Below are 16513 nucleotides of genomic sequence, written 5' to 3' on the forward strand. Positions count from 1 at the left end.
AATATGATAAGGACTGGCTGGCTGCGTCCGTTATAAATTTTCCCCGTGATTCAGTCCAGGGATGATGATGATGATGATGATGATGGTCTCTGCGGCCTCCCCCAAACGCGCTCGTTTGAGTTAAGAAGGAGGAGGAGGAGGAGGAGGCGGAGGCGGAGGCCGACCTTACAGCACGTGGTCTATGACGTTTCCGTGACGTCAGAGATGCTAAGGGTTTGTGGGGGAACGAGACTTGGAAATGAGATAGGGAGAGAAGGTGGGGATTGGGGGAGGGGGAAGGGGGAGGAGGAACTCCAGGCTTGGTGGAGGAGGGAAGGCGGGGAGACTTCTTGGTGTGTTAGTGACGCAATCCATTGAATTCATGGGACGAGCTGTTGAGAGGGGTGGAGCTTATACTACGGGTGGGGCCTTCGTAAGGGCTGATTTGGGGGGGTTGCAGGGGAGGGTATTGGGTCTATGTGAGTGTGTATATTATGTGTGTGACCTCCGTAGGGGCCGAGGGGCGAGGGAGGCTTTTGGGGAGGGGGAGGAGGGGAAGGAGCAGTGAGATTGGTATTACTCACATCCCACCATTGCTTCTTCGCCTGACATATAAATACACGCACACACTCATACTTCTCAAACACTTCAGTACTCTCGAGTGTGTGAGTGTGCGTGTGTGTGCGCGCGAGTGTGACTTGTGCCGGGCAGTGTGGCGCTCGCATTATCAGTGTGTGAATGTCCATTTTACAATGAAGCGCAGCAGATGTAAAATGTAAAACAAGTGCTCACAGAGGATTCTATTCTGCCAAGCTCCTCGGAAGAAGATATTATTGTTATGATTTCATCAGCTGACCGGATGTGGTGCTTTTGGTGGTTTCGGCAGTGCCTCGGGATTCTCGCCGTTTGAAATGAGTTCGTTTCGCGCGGGTTTGTGTATTTTTGAAGTGGAAACGAGTTCAGTTCGCGCGCTTTCCCTGTGACGGGTTTGTTTTTGAAGTGTAGAAAGGACGTGCTTGCAGCTTGACCCAGTGCTTGCAGTGCTGTTATTGAATGTACGTTTATATAGTAGTGGTCAGTGTTGTCATTTCGGTAGTGTCGTCAAGATGGCGTTTAAAGGCACGTGAAGCACGTGCACGTAAGGATAATCGCAGGCACGTGATGCACGTGCACGTAAGGATAGTGTTGTCAATTTGATAGTGTCGTTCAGATGGCGTTTAATTAAGGCACGTGATGCACGTGCACTTAAGGATAATTAAAGGCACGTGATGCACGTGCACTCAAGGATAGTATTATAATTTTGCTAGTGTCGTCAAGATGACGCAATTAAAGGCACGTGATGCTTCTGCACGCAAGGATAATATTGCCATTTTGCTAACGTCGTCTAGATGACGTTTAATTAAAGGCACGCGATGCACGTGCACGTAAGGATAGTATTGTCATTTTGCTAGTGTCAAGATGACGTTTAAAGACACGTGATGCACGTGCACGTAACGGATATATCTATACGTGCTCACATTTTTGTAGGATGATGCCCAAATTCCTTCCCTTACAAATAAGTGTCTTATGGTATACCATAAACAAATGTGTTTTACAAGCGTTTATTTGATCTGCTTAGAAAGAAATAATTGCAATAAAAAAACTGTTCACTGAGTGAATGTAAATGCTAGATGAAAAATGTTTGAAAGGAAAATTCTGTAAAAAAAACTGTTCTTTGTGTCTATAAAAAGAAACTGTTCATTGAGTGAATGTAAAAGTTAGATGAAAAATGTTTGAAAGAGGAAAAATCTATAAAAAAAACTGTTCATTGAGTCGATGTAAAAGTTAGATGAAAATTGTTTGAAAGAGGAAAATTCTGTAAAAAAAAATGTTCTTTGTGTGAATGTAAAAGTTAGATGAAAAATGTCTGAAAGAGGAAAATTCTGTAAAAGAAAAACTGTTCTTTGTGTGAATGTAAAAGTTAGATGCTTTGTGTGAATGTAAAAGTTAGATGAAAAATGTTTGAAGAGGAAAATTCTATAAAATAAACTGTGTTCATTGAGTAAATGTTAAAGTTAGATGAAAAATTTTTGAAAGAGGGAAAATTCCATAAAAAAAACTGTTCTTTGAGTGAATATAAAAGTTAGATGAAAAATGTTTGAAAGAGGAAAAATCTGTAAAAAATAATTGTTCATTGAATAAATGTAAAAATTAGATAATGTTTGAAAGCGGGAAACTTCTGGGAACCAAGTGTATTTCAAGAAAGTTCCTGGTAGTCTTGCCTTCGACGGAGATGTTGGAACTCGCTCGAGTTACTTACTACATTTCCTGTGAAATTTTTATATGGTGTGTGTTCATAGAGAGAGAGAGAGAGAGAGAGAGAGAAAATGTGTAATTTACATAAAATGTGTTCACAAGAGAGAGAGAGAGGAGAGCGAGAGATATCTGTTTAATATATATATATATATATATATATATATATATATATATATATATATATATATATATATATATATATATATATATATATATATATTATATATTGTGTCAAGCGAGAGAGAGGAAGAGAGCTGTGTAATTTATATATAGTGTTTTCATGGGGAGAGAGAGAGAGAGAGAGAGAGAGAGAGAGAGAGAGAGAGAGAGAGAGAGAGAGAATCTGTCTAATTTATATATATTGTGTGTTCAAGAGAGAGAGAGAGAGAGACTCGTAGCCATGCATATGTTTGCCCATGTCGTGGGCATGATGATAGGGCGAGGTTGGTTCTGTTGGTGTCACGACCTGTTGGATTTTTCTGTCCCTAGCCTGTCCGGAGACAACATTTTCACTTGGAAGAAAGTCTCGTGCCCTTATCTTTATATTATTATTATTATTATTATTATTATTATTATTATTATTATTATTATTATACGTCTGAAATATATGTAAATATATTTAATGTCTGTGTGTGTGTTTTCCAGTATAAATGTTTACAGTATATTTTTTATTTGTTTTTCAACCAGGTTCATTCATCACAGCGCTGAATGACCTCTTTGGTCCCAGCAGTGCCTGGCTTTGGCTTTTCTTCTCTCAGTTCGCGAAGAGATTTCACTATTGTTGCTAAACGTCGCTTTTTTTTTTTTTTTTTTTTAAATCAAATCTCAGGAAGTTTCAAATTCCAGCCGCTTTAATCATGGGGCAATTCGTTTGTTGGGATCGATTTCTTATCGTTGTTACAGTTAAAACTGTATGTATGTATGTAAAGTATATATGTATATACACAGCACATATATATATATATAAATTTATATATATATATATATATATAAATTTTATATATATATAAATTTTATATATATATAAATTTATATATATATATATATATATATATATATATATATATATATATATATATATAATATATTTGTTGTATGCTCTTCATGACAACTGCCTCTCTCTCTCTGACAACTGCTCTCTCTCTCTCTCTCTCTCTCTCTCTCTCTCTCTCTCTCTCTCTCAATTGCCTGGGCAAGTAAACGCTCCCAAGCATCTGAAGTTTCAATTCGTACCGATAGTAAAACTGAACTTGAACGGTGTGCGGTGTTTAGGTATGTGTTAAAGTCTCGTGGTATCAAAATGAGCTTTGGCTCTGTGGAGATGAGGGGACGGCCAGAGAGAGAGAGAGAGAGAGAGAGAGAGAGAGAGAGAGATGCAAGGTCCAAGCGTGCTTCACTAACTGACTCACTCATTCATACCATCTCGGTGGCATGCTCTCTCTCTCTCTCTCTCTCTCTCTCTCTCTCTCTCTCTCTCTCTCTCTCTCTCTCTCTCTCTCCACTAATATATCAAGTTCTCAGATAGAGTGAATCATTTCAGTATTTTGCTCTCGGCACAACAATTTTGAGAATGACATTGATCTTTCATTTCTCAGTTACTGATGAATCTGGCCCCCCCCCCCCCGTCCTCCCTCTTCAGAACGCTTCCACTTCGTCAGCCGCTTCCCTACAGGAGCCACCAGCTCCCGCAAGGGCGGCCGTCCCACCCTCTCTCTCTTTTACTGTCACACTTCGCTGCCCTCTTTTTATTTTGCTTGCAAGCATTAAGACGCTTGTCGTGTAGGCGCGTATTCCATTTCGTTAACCTAAGGATTTTTCTGGTTAATAATAATAATAATAATAATAATTTAGGTCTCTCATTTCTCCAGGTATCATTATCATTAAGATTTATATAATTTACGTAATTCTTCTCACACTATATATATATATATATATATATATATATATATATATATATATATATATATATTAAAAGCTATTTTTATAGAGTATAAATTTGAATCGATTTGACCTTGAATATATTTCCTTGAATACTAAGGGAGTATACTTGTCAGATTTTTCTTTTTTTCTTTTATGGTGAGCGATTGCCAAAATCGTTGTGTTCTTTAGAAACATGTACTGCGAAGTTTTTATTGAAATTCATATTTTTTGCTTTTGGGTAGAAAAAATGATTCATCCAAACCTACATCATTTTCTCAAGTATTTTTTAAAGAAATTTCCGTGAAGCACTGGGACATATTTTCTCTAATATTATGACAACCTTGAGTCTTGGGAAAGAAAGGTCAGTTGCTTTCTTGGGCTGGCTGACCCAATGGCCTCTGAACGCTGATGACTTTAGGTGTCCTTTCTTCTTCTTCTTCCGTCCTTTACCCTGACATTATTCCGGTTGACGTATTGACATGTCTGGTGGCTCTTTGCGGCTGTCATTATATATAGGCCTTGCTCTCCCCCTCACTCACTCTGTCTGAGGCTATTGTTGTACAACTTGTAACAGTTGCTTCGCCTAGGTGTGGTTGGATACTACAAGATCTTTTGCTAAGGTCGTCGAGGTGTTTCGGTTCAGAAAATGGTTCGGATTTTGTGGTCGTGCGTTTGTATATAATGGTTCCTTTAGTTCAGCTCGTGTGGTTGTACCTTTCCCGATGTTTATTCCAGCCTTCGAAACTAGCAAGTCATATGACAGCCCTATTCTGCCCTAAAATGGAAGACTGCAGTATCTTCAAAAAGACAAAACTGAGAAAATGATTTTGCCAATACTGCAAATGGGACCCCCTAAATAAAGCACTGAAGAACCATTCTGAAACTGCAGGAACTTGTGTACCAGTGTTTCGCGAGCCCAATAGGTGGCAAATCTCAATTTCGGAAATTTTGCAGATACTGCAGTTTTCCATGTTAGGGCAGTATACTGCGGACAGCGTCCACCCTTTGCCTGCTGTTCCCGACGCGCAGTTTCTATTTCATAATTTTCTTAATCTCGTGTTTTGCATCTTCCGTCCGAGAGTACCGAGACAAGCCGTCTTCCCTGTCCGTCTGCCGTTTCCCCCCCCCCCCCTCCTCTACCGGAAGGCAAGCATTCTTTGCATTCTCCTGTTCTCCCACTTTGAAAATAGCAGCGCCACCTTTCTGCTGGAATGTGCGATGGCGTGTGGCACTTTGCCATGTCATCTCTCTCTCTCTCTCTCTCTCTCTCTCTCTCTCTCTCTCTCTCTCTCTCTCTCTCTCTCTTTCTATTTATATGGCGACTATTGGGTGTTTTGAGAAGATGGACAAATGTTTGTTTTTTATGTTATATATTTATCATGTATGCATTCGTTTCAGGTTTATTAACCTTTTATATATGTAAGTTTGTGTTGATTATGAACTCGAATCCTTATGATAAAATGACGTGTGTGTCTGTCGACGAAAATAGTTTTGATAGACTTTGGAAGCTAGTAGCACCTTGCCCTTGATGAAAAAGAAACGAGGTAGATTTTGTAGGTGATAGAAAAGAAAAGACAGAGAGGAAAGAAGAAGAAGAAGATAGTGAGTCCACGGGAGTTTAAAGGAAAACATTGGATGTGCCAGCCCTCCCTCCGACTGCTTAGAGCATGTGTTGGACACTAGTTTAATTTTTGTGGTGCACTCAGCCGGTAGTGTAGTGGTTAGAGCCCTTTTATAAAGGGTTTACTGAAGAAGAGTCTTCACTCCTGCTGCCCCTCTTGTCCTGCCCTGGCTTCCAATCTGCCAGACAGACCTGTCAGTCAGTCAGTTAGCCAGTCAGCCAGTCAGAGTTAGTGGCGGCGCCTCTCCACCCTCTGAGAGCCCACCCGCGCGTCTGACATGCAAGACATACGCCACCAGGCTACTACTGAAGAAGGCGACACAATGGGAACGACAACTGTCACTGCCACCACCGTCAAGTCGCAGCCTCCTCTTCAGACCGAGAATCCGCCCCCGACGACGCCTTCCACCACGACCGCCGCCGCCGCCGCCACTACCGCAACTGTCACCACTTCACAGTTGCCTGTGCCTGCACCAAAGGAAACTGCTCCGGTAAGCCCTGGCGCCGTACCTGTCACACCTGTTCCTTCCTCTCAAGTACCTCCCGTGGAAGCCCTCCCGCCCTCCTCCGCCATGGCGACCAAAGCCTCCAAACCATCTCCCGCTGGCGTTGCTTCGGAGGAGGAGCAGGAGGAGGATCGGCCGCTGCTGTCGGAACCCACTGTGCCTCTAGTGATAGAAGAACCACCTGTTCAGCACCATCATCAGCCAGGTGCCAGAAATGGCTCAGCTGGAGTGGCCCCAAAGGAAGCCAGCGGCGTCAGTCCCAGGCCATTGGCGGCGCCAATAAGTGGCCCCGCTAAAGGCGACGTTTCTCTCAGGAAGACTTTTCACAACCCTATGGGGCCGCCGCCCCCTCCCACGGGGTTTGGCTATAACCCCCGCCCTCGCCCTTCCGCGGGGCACCATCATCATCACCATCCTCCTCCTCCGCCACCTGGGCATGGAATGCATATGATGCCTCCGATTCCGCACGGGCCTCCGGTGGGGCACCCGCCGCCTCACGGGCCGCCCTTTCGGCTCGGCGTGATTCCCGGCGGGCCTTCTATGGGAGTGGGTGTGCATTCGAGATTGCCCACGGGACCTCCGCAGGCTCCGCCGCCGCCGCATATTCCGTCGGGGCCCTTCAGGTACCTGAAGCCGCAGCACGTCACGATGCCAATGGCGGGAGAAGCCAGTGGGCAGCGCCACATGCATCCAGGCGGACATCCGGTGAGGCGTTACGCGGAAGAGGCTGAAGGCGAAGAGGAAGAAGAAGAAGAAGAGGAGGAAGAAGAAGACAGCGGGGAGGGGGCAGGGGCATCTTTCAGCGAAGAAAGGTTTTATCACGAGGGAAGCGGCGTCCCCTCCGCGTCGTACCACGAACCCCCTCGGCCCATGAGACGCGGGCCTGCGACTCTTCGGATATCGAAGTGGGTGAACCCCATTCCACCAGATCCTGATGATGGTGAGTAGGAGAGGGAGAGATGATTCTGGTTCTTGTTTTGTTTTGTGTGAGGGAAAGGAGTCCGGGAATGCCCTCGTTAATCCTTTCGGGTATATATTGACTACCTAACTTTTTTTTTAATGTAAACATGTAAACATATAATGATATTCTTGCTAACCAGTGTTTTTTTATATCTGTATGCACAATTTACAGTTGGTCCAAAAGGAGTATCCTTAGGTACAGCTAGATTGCAGTCACTGCATTTTTACAATGAGCATTGTAAGTGTGAAGAACTCAACAAAAACACCAAATCTTTATTAATGACATTCACTGCACTTCTCAAAGTTCTCAGCATCTAACCATGTTCCCCCTTCACTCCTCAGCATTGCCCAATTCTTGTCTTCCAGGAAGTCTCATTATGCATCCTGTATGTCAGAACTACTTCAGGTAATGTCGGTAGTTTCTTAAGGCTTAAATTAATTTGTTACCCCAAAAAAGTAACTTGTTCGCCCCATAAATTGAATATCTTCCAATCCATGTATCACCAACCCCGTGGGGGGTTAGTGCCGTCAGTGCACCTCATGCGCTGCACTGTAGGCATTACTTGAGGTTCTTTGCAGCGCCCCTGGCAACCCCTAGCTGCGACCCCTTTCATTCATTTTAATTCACCTCCGTTCATGTTCTTTCTTCCATCTGACTTTCCACCCTCTTCTAACAGCTGATTCGTAGTGCAACTGCGAGGTGTTCCTCCTGTTCCACCTTTTAGACCTTTATACTCAATTTCCATTTCAGCGCCGAATGACCTCGTAGGACCCAGCTCACGGCCTTTGGCCTTAATTCTATATTCTATTGTATCATTTCACCTAGGCCTCTCATACACCGCAGTTCAATCTGCCCCTTCATTTTTGCACCTTTTGAAAACTCAGTATTTGTGTTTTTTAACGAAAATCGCCTGTAGTGACAGAGCTTTCATAGAAACAAAAGTTCTCCTCCTTTCTTATTTCCTTTTCCTCCTTTCCTATTTCCTCAATCGCTTTCCTTGTCACTGTTATTTCGATACAGGCACTGCCATTCGTCCATCGTCACCAATTCATCCTTCTGGTCTTACGAACTTTTTCTTCATTTACCTTCGTGCTTTTTAGCTTGTTTTCTTTTTACCAATTTTTCTTGGAACTTCATAGATAGGGTTTATTTGTAAATGTGTTGGTATGTTTGTGTGTATGTATGTAGATAGGGTTTTTTAAAATGTGTTAGTGTGCATGTATGTATATATACAGTATATATGTATATATATATATATATATATATATATATATATATATATATATATATATATATATATGTGTGTGTGTGTGTGTGTTTTGTGAGAGAGAGAGAGAGAGAGAGAGAGAGAGAGAGAGAGAGAGAGTGAGAGAGTCGAGGATTTTGTAAAAATGACTCATTTTTCTGTTCAAAGAATTAAGTATTATATGCATCTGTTTAGCATGTGCTGTGATCGCTTATTGCCAACATAATGAACCAAATTTATATATCAGTAAATATAATCTCTTGCGCAATTAGCGAATAATGTCCTCTGGACGGACAGCCGAAATCAGAGAATAGTTGCGTTTGAGAGGAACACAAAAACGTCTTTTTGGTTAATATCCCTAATTATTCCCGAGGACAGTGAGTCTTGTGACATGACTGTGTGTGTGTGAGTGTGACTTTTCAGCAATCAGTCGCGTGTTTTGTTCCTCTCCCGCCCTTCTTGCCAATGACATAAGACTGGCTACATTGCCAGGTCGGCTACGCTTGCCAACTTGGGCGAAAGTGAGTAAGCATAATGGAAACCGTAGTTTGTGGAGCATTTGACGCTCATGTGTTTATATGATGATGATGATGATGATGGGATGCGATGGTGAGTAATAGAAGTCTTTTTTTTTTTAGGCCCTAACTGATTAACAACCGCTTGAATGTTAGAGTATTGCGTCATTGATTGTTGGCCTCTTATCTAGCCCTGATCTTGTCATTGAAGAGCCTCTGAAGCGTTAATTAATTTTATTATTATTTTAATTATTATATTATGGTCTATCACAGTCATCCTATTCGACTGGGTGGTTTTTATAGTGTGGAGGGTTTCCGGGTTGCATCCTGCCTCCTTAGGAGTCCATCACTTTTCTCACTATGTGCGCTGTTTCTAGTAGAACACTTTTCCGCGTGAGTCCTAGAGCTACTTCGGCATCTAGTTTTGCCAGATTCCTTTTTAGGGATCTTGGGATCGTGCCTAGTGTTCCTAGGATTATGGGTACAATTTCCACTGGCATATTCCATATCCTTCTTATTTCGATTTTCAGGTCTTGATACTTATCAATTTTCTCTCTTTTCTTTCTCGTAATTGCGACATCAATGATTGATTATTATTATTATTATTATTATTATTATTATTATTATTATTATTATTATTATTATTATTATTCAGAAGATGAAACCTATTCATTTGGAACAAACCCACCAAAGGGGCCACTGACTTGAAATTCTGAAGCTTGCAATGAATATTTGGGTGTTCATTAGAAAGGATTAAAAGGCAGTAAAGAGAAATACAGAAAGGTCTCCCAGTCACTTAAAGAAAAAAAATAAATTAACAAATAGATAAAAATGTATTTGACGAAAGGTTTTATAAGTTCTTAAAGCGTGATGTTATCAGAGATTTGTGGTTTAATATTAAGTGATTTTAGGAAATACTGTAAGAAATGTTTTTAGGCATTTTAATCAAATTGAGAAAGATTTGAGACATTAATTTGTTGATTATTATAAAGATTCAGTTTATCAAAGGATGTAGAGCTTTTAAACATGTAAATAATATTTAAAATTCAGACATTTCATTAGTTTGCTAATCTTTGAGTCGTTAAACTTAGCCATAATCGTGCTTCTGGCAACGATATAGCATAGGCCACACCGGCCCGTGGTTAAATATTCATGGGCCGCGGCTCATACAGCATTATACCGAGACCGCCGAAAGGTAGATCTATTTTCGGTGGCCTTGATTATAAGCTGTACAGAAAACTTGAACTTTGGCGCGAACGAGTTTTCTGTACAGCCGCTACAGCGTATAATCAAGGCGACCGAAAATAGATCTATCTTTCGGTGGTCTCGGTTTAATGCTGTATGAACCGCGGCCCGTGAATCTCTAACCACGGCCCGGTGGTGGTCTGTCCTACATCGCTGCCAGATGCACGATTATAACTAACTTTAACCTTAAATAACTTAAAACTACTGAGGCCAGAGGGCTTCAATTTAGTATGTTTGATGATTGGAGGGTGGATGATCAACATACCAATTTGCAGCCCTCTAGCCTCAGTAGATTTTAAGATCTGAGGGCGGAGAGAAAAAGTGCTGACAGAATAAAGTGCGGACGGAAAGACAAAGCCCGGCACAATAGTTTTCTTGTACAGGAAACTAATAAAAAACGAACAGCGTTCTTCAAATATGACCTGTTACTAATTCTGCCAGGTTACGCAGCCACTTCATGCAGTGACGACCTAACTAATCGTGTGAGAGAGAGAGAGAGAGAGAGAGAGAGAGAGAGAGAGAGAGAGAGAGAGAGAGAGAGAAAAGCCTTGGAGACATCACTTGAATGAATCATGGTGATGTCATAGCCTCGCAAGAAAACCTTTTTTGACTCTTCACTTGACTTCTGCGGGATTGGATAGGGCCCGCGACGTGTCATTTTTCTGTGGTGACAGGCTTGCGATGTTGCCATTCTGCTCAGGTTCAAGATGGTTTATGGGGATTTGCTCGCTGGTTATACTAGTTGTTAATATCTCTCTCTCTCTCTCTCTCTCTCTCTCTCTCTCTCTCTCTCTCTCTCTCTCTCTCTCTCTCTCCCATCCCATCCCAGTACGACCGTCACGAGTTTATCAGTGAATCAGTAACTCTTTTTGGTTAACTGGAGAATACCCGCTCATTTTTATTATTCGTATTTCACTTTTAAAATTACAGCTGACGTGCATTCTGCCCTAAATGGAAAACTGCAGCATCTGCAAAATTTTCGAAATTGAGATGTGCCACCTATTGGGTTAATACACAAGGTACTGCAGTTTCAGAGTGAAATGCACTGATATCTGCAAAGTCAGTAGTACTGCAGTTTTTTTCTCAGAATGATTCTTCAATGCTTTTGTGGCCGACTGGTTAGTATTTATTCCTCGTCCGGGGTCCCATTTGGACTTATTATCAACTAAAAATCTTCGGTAACAAAAAAATCAGTAGTAATTGGCATTAAAGGACGTTTGTAGCTTTCTGATTGTATCTATGTGATAAATAGTCATATATATATATATTTTTATATCAGTTTATATATACATATATATATATATTGGAGTTTGTTTACGTACCATATGTGTTCGTGTCATTGCTTTTTGATGTACTCTTGTTGTCCTTGATATGACTTGCGCTTTCGACGTACATAGGAAACCAGCGAAGAAAAGTACTAAAATTTCCCATGTCAGTTTGGCAAGAACTATTTTGATAGATAAGTCTAGCTGTCATTTTAACTTGGAAGTAACATGCTTTGTGGTGATACGCTAATGCCTTGTGGGTTTTATTGTATAATGATTATGTTAAACTCATCGCGAGGGAAGTGACTGTTTCTTTAGGAAATCCATCCAAAGGTTCACCTTCGGTATTGTATAGCAAAGTTCCTAGGGGGGGTTGGGGGGGAGCGGTGTGATAGATCACCATGACCCACACCCCAGTCCTCTTCAGTTATGTGAAGTTATAATAGAAAGGAAAGAAAAATATTGGAATGCTTAATTTCTGATGCATTTTATATGGAAGAAATTGATTTTACTTTTACTCAAGTCTTCAGAAATACAGAATTTAAATTTTAGACATTATGCTATTGACAAAAAAAGTTAAGCATTATTTCTTGTATTACAAATTGGAATTAAAGCATTATTTCTTTGGTAATTAATGGAAAATAAAATTTAGAAAGTGCCTCGTTACCCCCAGAAACGGCTTCATTACCCCCACGGGAGTTAATTACCCCCCGTTTGAGAACCACTGTTCTCGAGGTTCCAGTTGTGTTGGATAAAGACTCGAAAATTTACAGAGTAACTTTAGCTGTCACCTAACTCCGAAGGTCAGTAGTTGCTAAGCATCTGGTGGGGGAATCTATTCGGGGCTCATTTGGGCCATTCATTCTTAATTAGCCCTAAAATCTCGATGACAACACCGCTCGTTCATCAATACTCAGGGGCGTCAGATTCAGACTTGCGCAATCCTTGCATTTTAATACATTTTTATCTATTTATTAATTTAATGTATTTTTTCTTTTTTAGTTTTCTGTAAAAGAAACTCTGTCTGTCTGTCAGCACTTTTTCTGTCCGCCCTCATATCTCAAAAACTACTGAGGCTAGAGGGCTGCAAATTGGTATATCGATCATCCACCCTCCAATTATCGAACATAACAAATTGCAACCCTCTAGCCTCAGTAGTTTTTATATTATTTAAGGTTAAAGTTAGCAATATAGTGCTTCTGGCAACGATATAGGATAGGCCACCACCGGGCCGTGATTAAAGTTTCATGGGCCGCAGTTCTTACAGTATTATACCGAGACTACCGAAAGATCGATCTGTTTTCGGTGGTCTTGATTATACGCTGTACAGAAAACTTGATTGCGCCGAAGAAACTTGGGTGCATTTTTTTTACTTGTTCATAAGCGACATCTCTTCTGTCTGTATTTCCCATTACCCTATGTTACTTCTCCCTAATGAACACCTTAACATTCTTTGGAAGCTTCTTGAATTTCAAGTCAGTGGCCCCTTTGGTGGGCTTGTACCTTATGAACAGGGGCTCTTCATCCTCTGAATAATAATAAATCATAAGCCTCTAGACTGATATTCTGTGACTTTCCACCATTTAGTTTCCCTTCATTAGCGGACCAGGAACACACGCTCCCACAAATAAATTTAAATTATTAGAAAATCAAAGCAGACATTAGGAGTCGGGTTTGATTGACACGAAGTCATCAGCGGCATTTAGTGATTTTATTATGCATCCTGTGATGTCAGATTTGTACACACCAGGTGTCCAGGCGGACTTGAAAGATTGGCATCAGGTGAGGAAAAGAATAAACGGTGTCATTGAATTGTTTCTCGTAATTTAGGGAATACAAGAAAATTTCAGGCTCGACAGTGAAAATATAATTGACAAACAGTTTTGGGTTATGTCTCGTTTGTGTATATGTATATATATATATACTGTATATTATAATTTATACATGAACACATACATATACATACATATAAATACATATGTATATATACATATATATACTATATATATACATAAATATATTTAATTATAGATATGTATATATGCTTACATACATAAACATATACATACATACATACATACATACATACATGCATACATGCTTACAGTTTCTATAAAATGCAACAAAGCAGGTGTCAAATACATAGTTTCTATAAAATGCCAACAAAGCAAAGACCACAGGTGTCAAATACATAGTTTCTATAAAATGGCAACACAGCAAAGACCACAGGTGTCAAATAGTTGTCCCTGAATACAGTTACATTTTCCATATTGCCTAAATCAGAGTTAGACAGGTGATCATTATTAAGTTAGAGTAGTAGTGACAATACTTCTCCAGAATAACAGAAATATGAAAAGGATCAGTAATACAAACCTTGCTGAGAAATTATTAGATGTATTCAATTACTGAATAAAGGTACTTTTTTATTTCAAATGGAAAGTGTCAGTTAGTGAGAGGAAAATTAGTAAAATATATGTCTTACTTTCGCATGGGTAATGTACAGTACCATTGCACATGTCTCGTACCCCAGATTTAAGTTTTCCTACCCCTTGTGGGTACAGGAGAACCACTGCTGTAGGTAGAATCTATCACAAATTTATGTTTTTTCGTTGATAAATTGTTAACGAATTATTTTTAATGAAAATTATCTGGTAGTACTGTTTGTTCCCCATAGTTATTTTCGTTTGCCCGCATGAGAAATTTATAATATGTAATTTTTGGTGTTCAAAACCCAACCACACACACTTACTCTGGAGATTTCTTCCCGTAGAGTTTTTCAAATGTTACCTTTTAATCCCGCAGAGTTTTGCCATTTTGTTTATGCGTCTGTGAATATATCTAGTGAAAGTGGTTCTCAGCCTTTTCATCACCACGCCCCCTCTAAGAGATGGTCCTTTCCTCCACACCCCCCTTGCATCTGTGGGTAAAATTCCCTCCCAGATTTAAAGGAAAATGGGAGAAAGAGAAGGGGTTTCGAGGGATAGGGAGAGAGGCAAATAATTAAAAAACATGGCAAGCCCAACGAGTCTAACCAGAGTAGCAGACTATAGGAAACTACCGTCATAAGGCGGTACTTGTGCATTTTTCCACAAACTTCTGAAAATTAGTTCCTCACTCTTGTTGAGAGAATAATGAATATAATTAGAGAATTTTTAATTTTCCCCTAGGGCTCGCGCCTCCCTTGGAAATTGCTGCCGCCCCCCTAGGGGAGCGCGCCCCCCGGTTGAGAACCACTGTTACTAAAAAGTAGCTATTTCGAGTAATCGAACTCTTCTCATCGAAAGATCCGGCCAGATGTGCCGTTTAACCGAAACTGAAATATGTAAAGATTATTTTACTTAACGTTAGTCGTAGCTTTTATTTTAATTAAATTTTGAGATTCATATCGTAAAGAATAAGTACTGGACGACCAAGAATGTCTGTTTATTTAGTTGCTGATGTTCAGTTGTTTATAAATGTTTTGGACTTGTTAATTGGTGGTGATACTGCTCATCCGGATTTCAAAGTTTGTTCAGAGAGCAGCAGTTGAATTTTAATGGAAGGAAAACAGTAGTAGAGGCAGTTCAAATGATTCTTCGTGCAAAGGATTCCTCTGGGCAATATGTGTGATTTAAGATGCGAACTGTAGAAGCTATTCAGATGGGTCGAATACAGCAAAGGTACGGTAGATATATTTTAAAAGGCTGTTTGGTCTTGTAGGAATTGTTTATAAGTTCCCTGTCGTCGGCGTTGGGAGACGATAAGCTTATCAGCACATAAGGAAAAATTGGACGATAGGGCTGAACTAGACCTGGATAAGCTAGGTGCGGGATAACAAGTGTTGGCGCAAGTGTTTTCAAGTTTGAGTTAAACAGCGTGAAGTCTCGGCTCTCTCTCTCTCTCTCTCTCTCTCTCTCTCTCTCTCTCTCTCTCTCTCTCTCTCTCTCTCTCCTGATCCAGATTGAGGGAATTAAAAGTAAAATAGTAACAATTACCCTCTGGTTACACATTAATAATGAAGAAAGTGTAACCCGAATGTATTTTGTGACTTTTTTTCGATATATTTTTAGATATTTTTATAAGAAATTCTTTTTTGTATTTTTGGTTTTCTCTCTAAATTTATTTCGGCGTCAATAACCAAGATGTTGTGACGCCAGGTTTAATAGACAGAATCAATCAGTCAGTCTTTCTTTCGATGGTATTTTATTACATTCCGATAATTCTTATTCTATTATTTCGCTAAAAAAGAAAAATTCCGTGCGTAGTATGGTCCTTTAGTTGCGTAACGCATTTCAATGTTATTCAGTGACGTAACTGGAGAAAGTGATGATCTTGACTATCTCCTCGTCTTCTTCTTCCTCCTCCTCCTCCTCCTCCTCCTCCTCCTCCTCCCCGTCCTGTCCCGAGGGATAAATCCTATATAAGTAGGCATTCTGTATTTCGCTGGAAAGAAAAATTCAGTGCGTAGTATGGTCCCTTAGTTGCGTAATGCATTTCAATGTTATTCAGTGACGTAACTGGAGAAAGTGATGATCATGACTACCTCCTCCTCCTCCTCCTCCTCCTCCTCCTCCTCCTCCTGTCCCGAGGGATAAATCCTACACAGGGAAGCATTCCATATTTCGCTGAAAAGAAAAATTCAGTGCATAGTATGGTCCCTTAGTTGCGTAATGCATTTCAGTGTTATTCAGTGACGTAACGTAACTGGAGAAAATGATGATCATGACTACCTCCTCCTCCTCCTCCTCCTCCTCCTCCTCCTCCTGTCCTGTCCCGAGGGATAAATCCTGGACAGGTAGGCAGCAAGCAGTGCGCCCATCCCGTGTGGTGTCGTGTCGCCTCCGATTTGACGACAAGTGAAGACTCCCCAAGTTCCCCCTCCGCCCTGCATGTTTATGAATGGCTTCGAACCCTAAAATGGTGCAGGTTAACGTAAAAGGAGGCGAGGGAAACGTATACTATTATTGTGTCGCTATCGACC

General features: G+C 40.7%; 1 protein-coding gene across 7 annotated transcripts in view; it reads left to right on the forward strand.

The window, feature by feature from the left end:
• Positions 1 to 16513, forward strand: part of Pur-alpha (Purine-rich binding protein-alpha) — a 341292-nt gene that overhangs the window by 138774 nt on the left and 186005 nt on the right. The window contains exons 1-2 of one of the 7 annotated variants that reach the window (XM_067126412.1): positions 685 to 754; positions 5593 to 7261. The exons of 4 other annotated variants lie outside the window; for them this stretch is intronic. In XM_067126412.1, coding sequence (XP_066982513.1) covers positions 6094 to 7261 — 1168 coding nt within the window. In that variant the 5' untranslated portion in view covers positions 685 to 754; positions 5593 to 6093. Of the gene's footprint in view, positions 1 to 684; positions 755 to 5592; positions 7262 to 16513 lie in introns of those variants that run through there. 2 more of the 7 variants (XM_067126410.1, XR_010857027.1) reach the window with 2 other exon arrangements.

Source organism: Macrobrachium rosenbergii, chromosome 24 (genome assembly GCF_040412425.1).
Source record: "Macrobrachium rosenbergii isolate ZJJX-2024 chromosome 24, ASM4041242v1, whole genome shotgun sequence".
NCBI lineage: Eukaryota > Metazoa > Arthropoda > Malacostraca > Decapoda > Palaemonidae > Macrobrachium > Macrobrachium rosenbergii.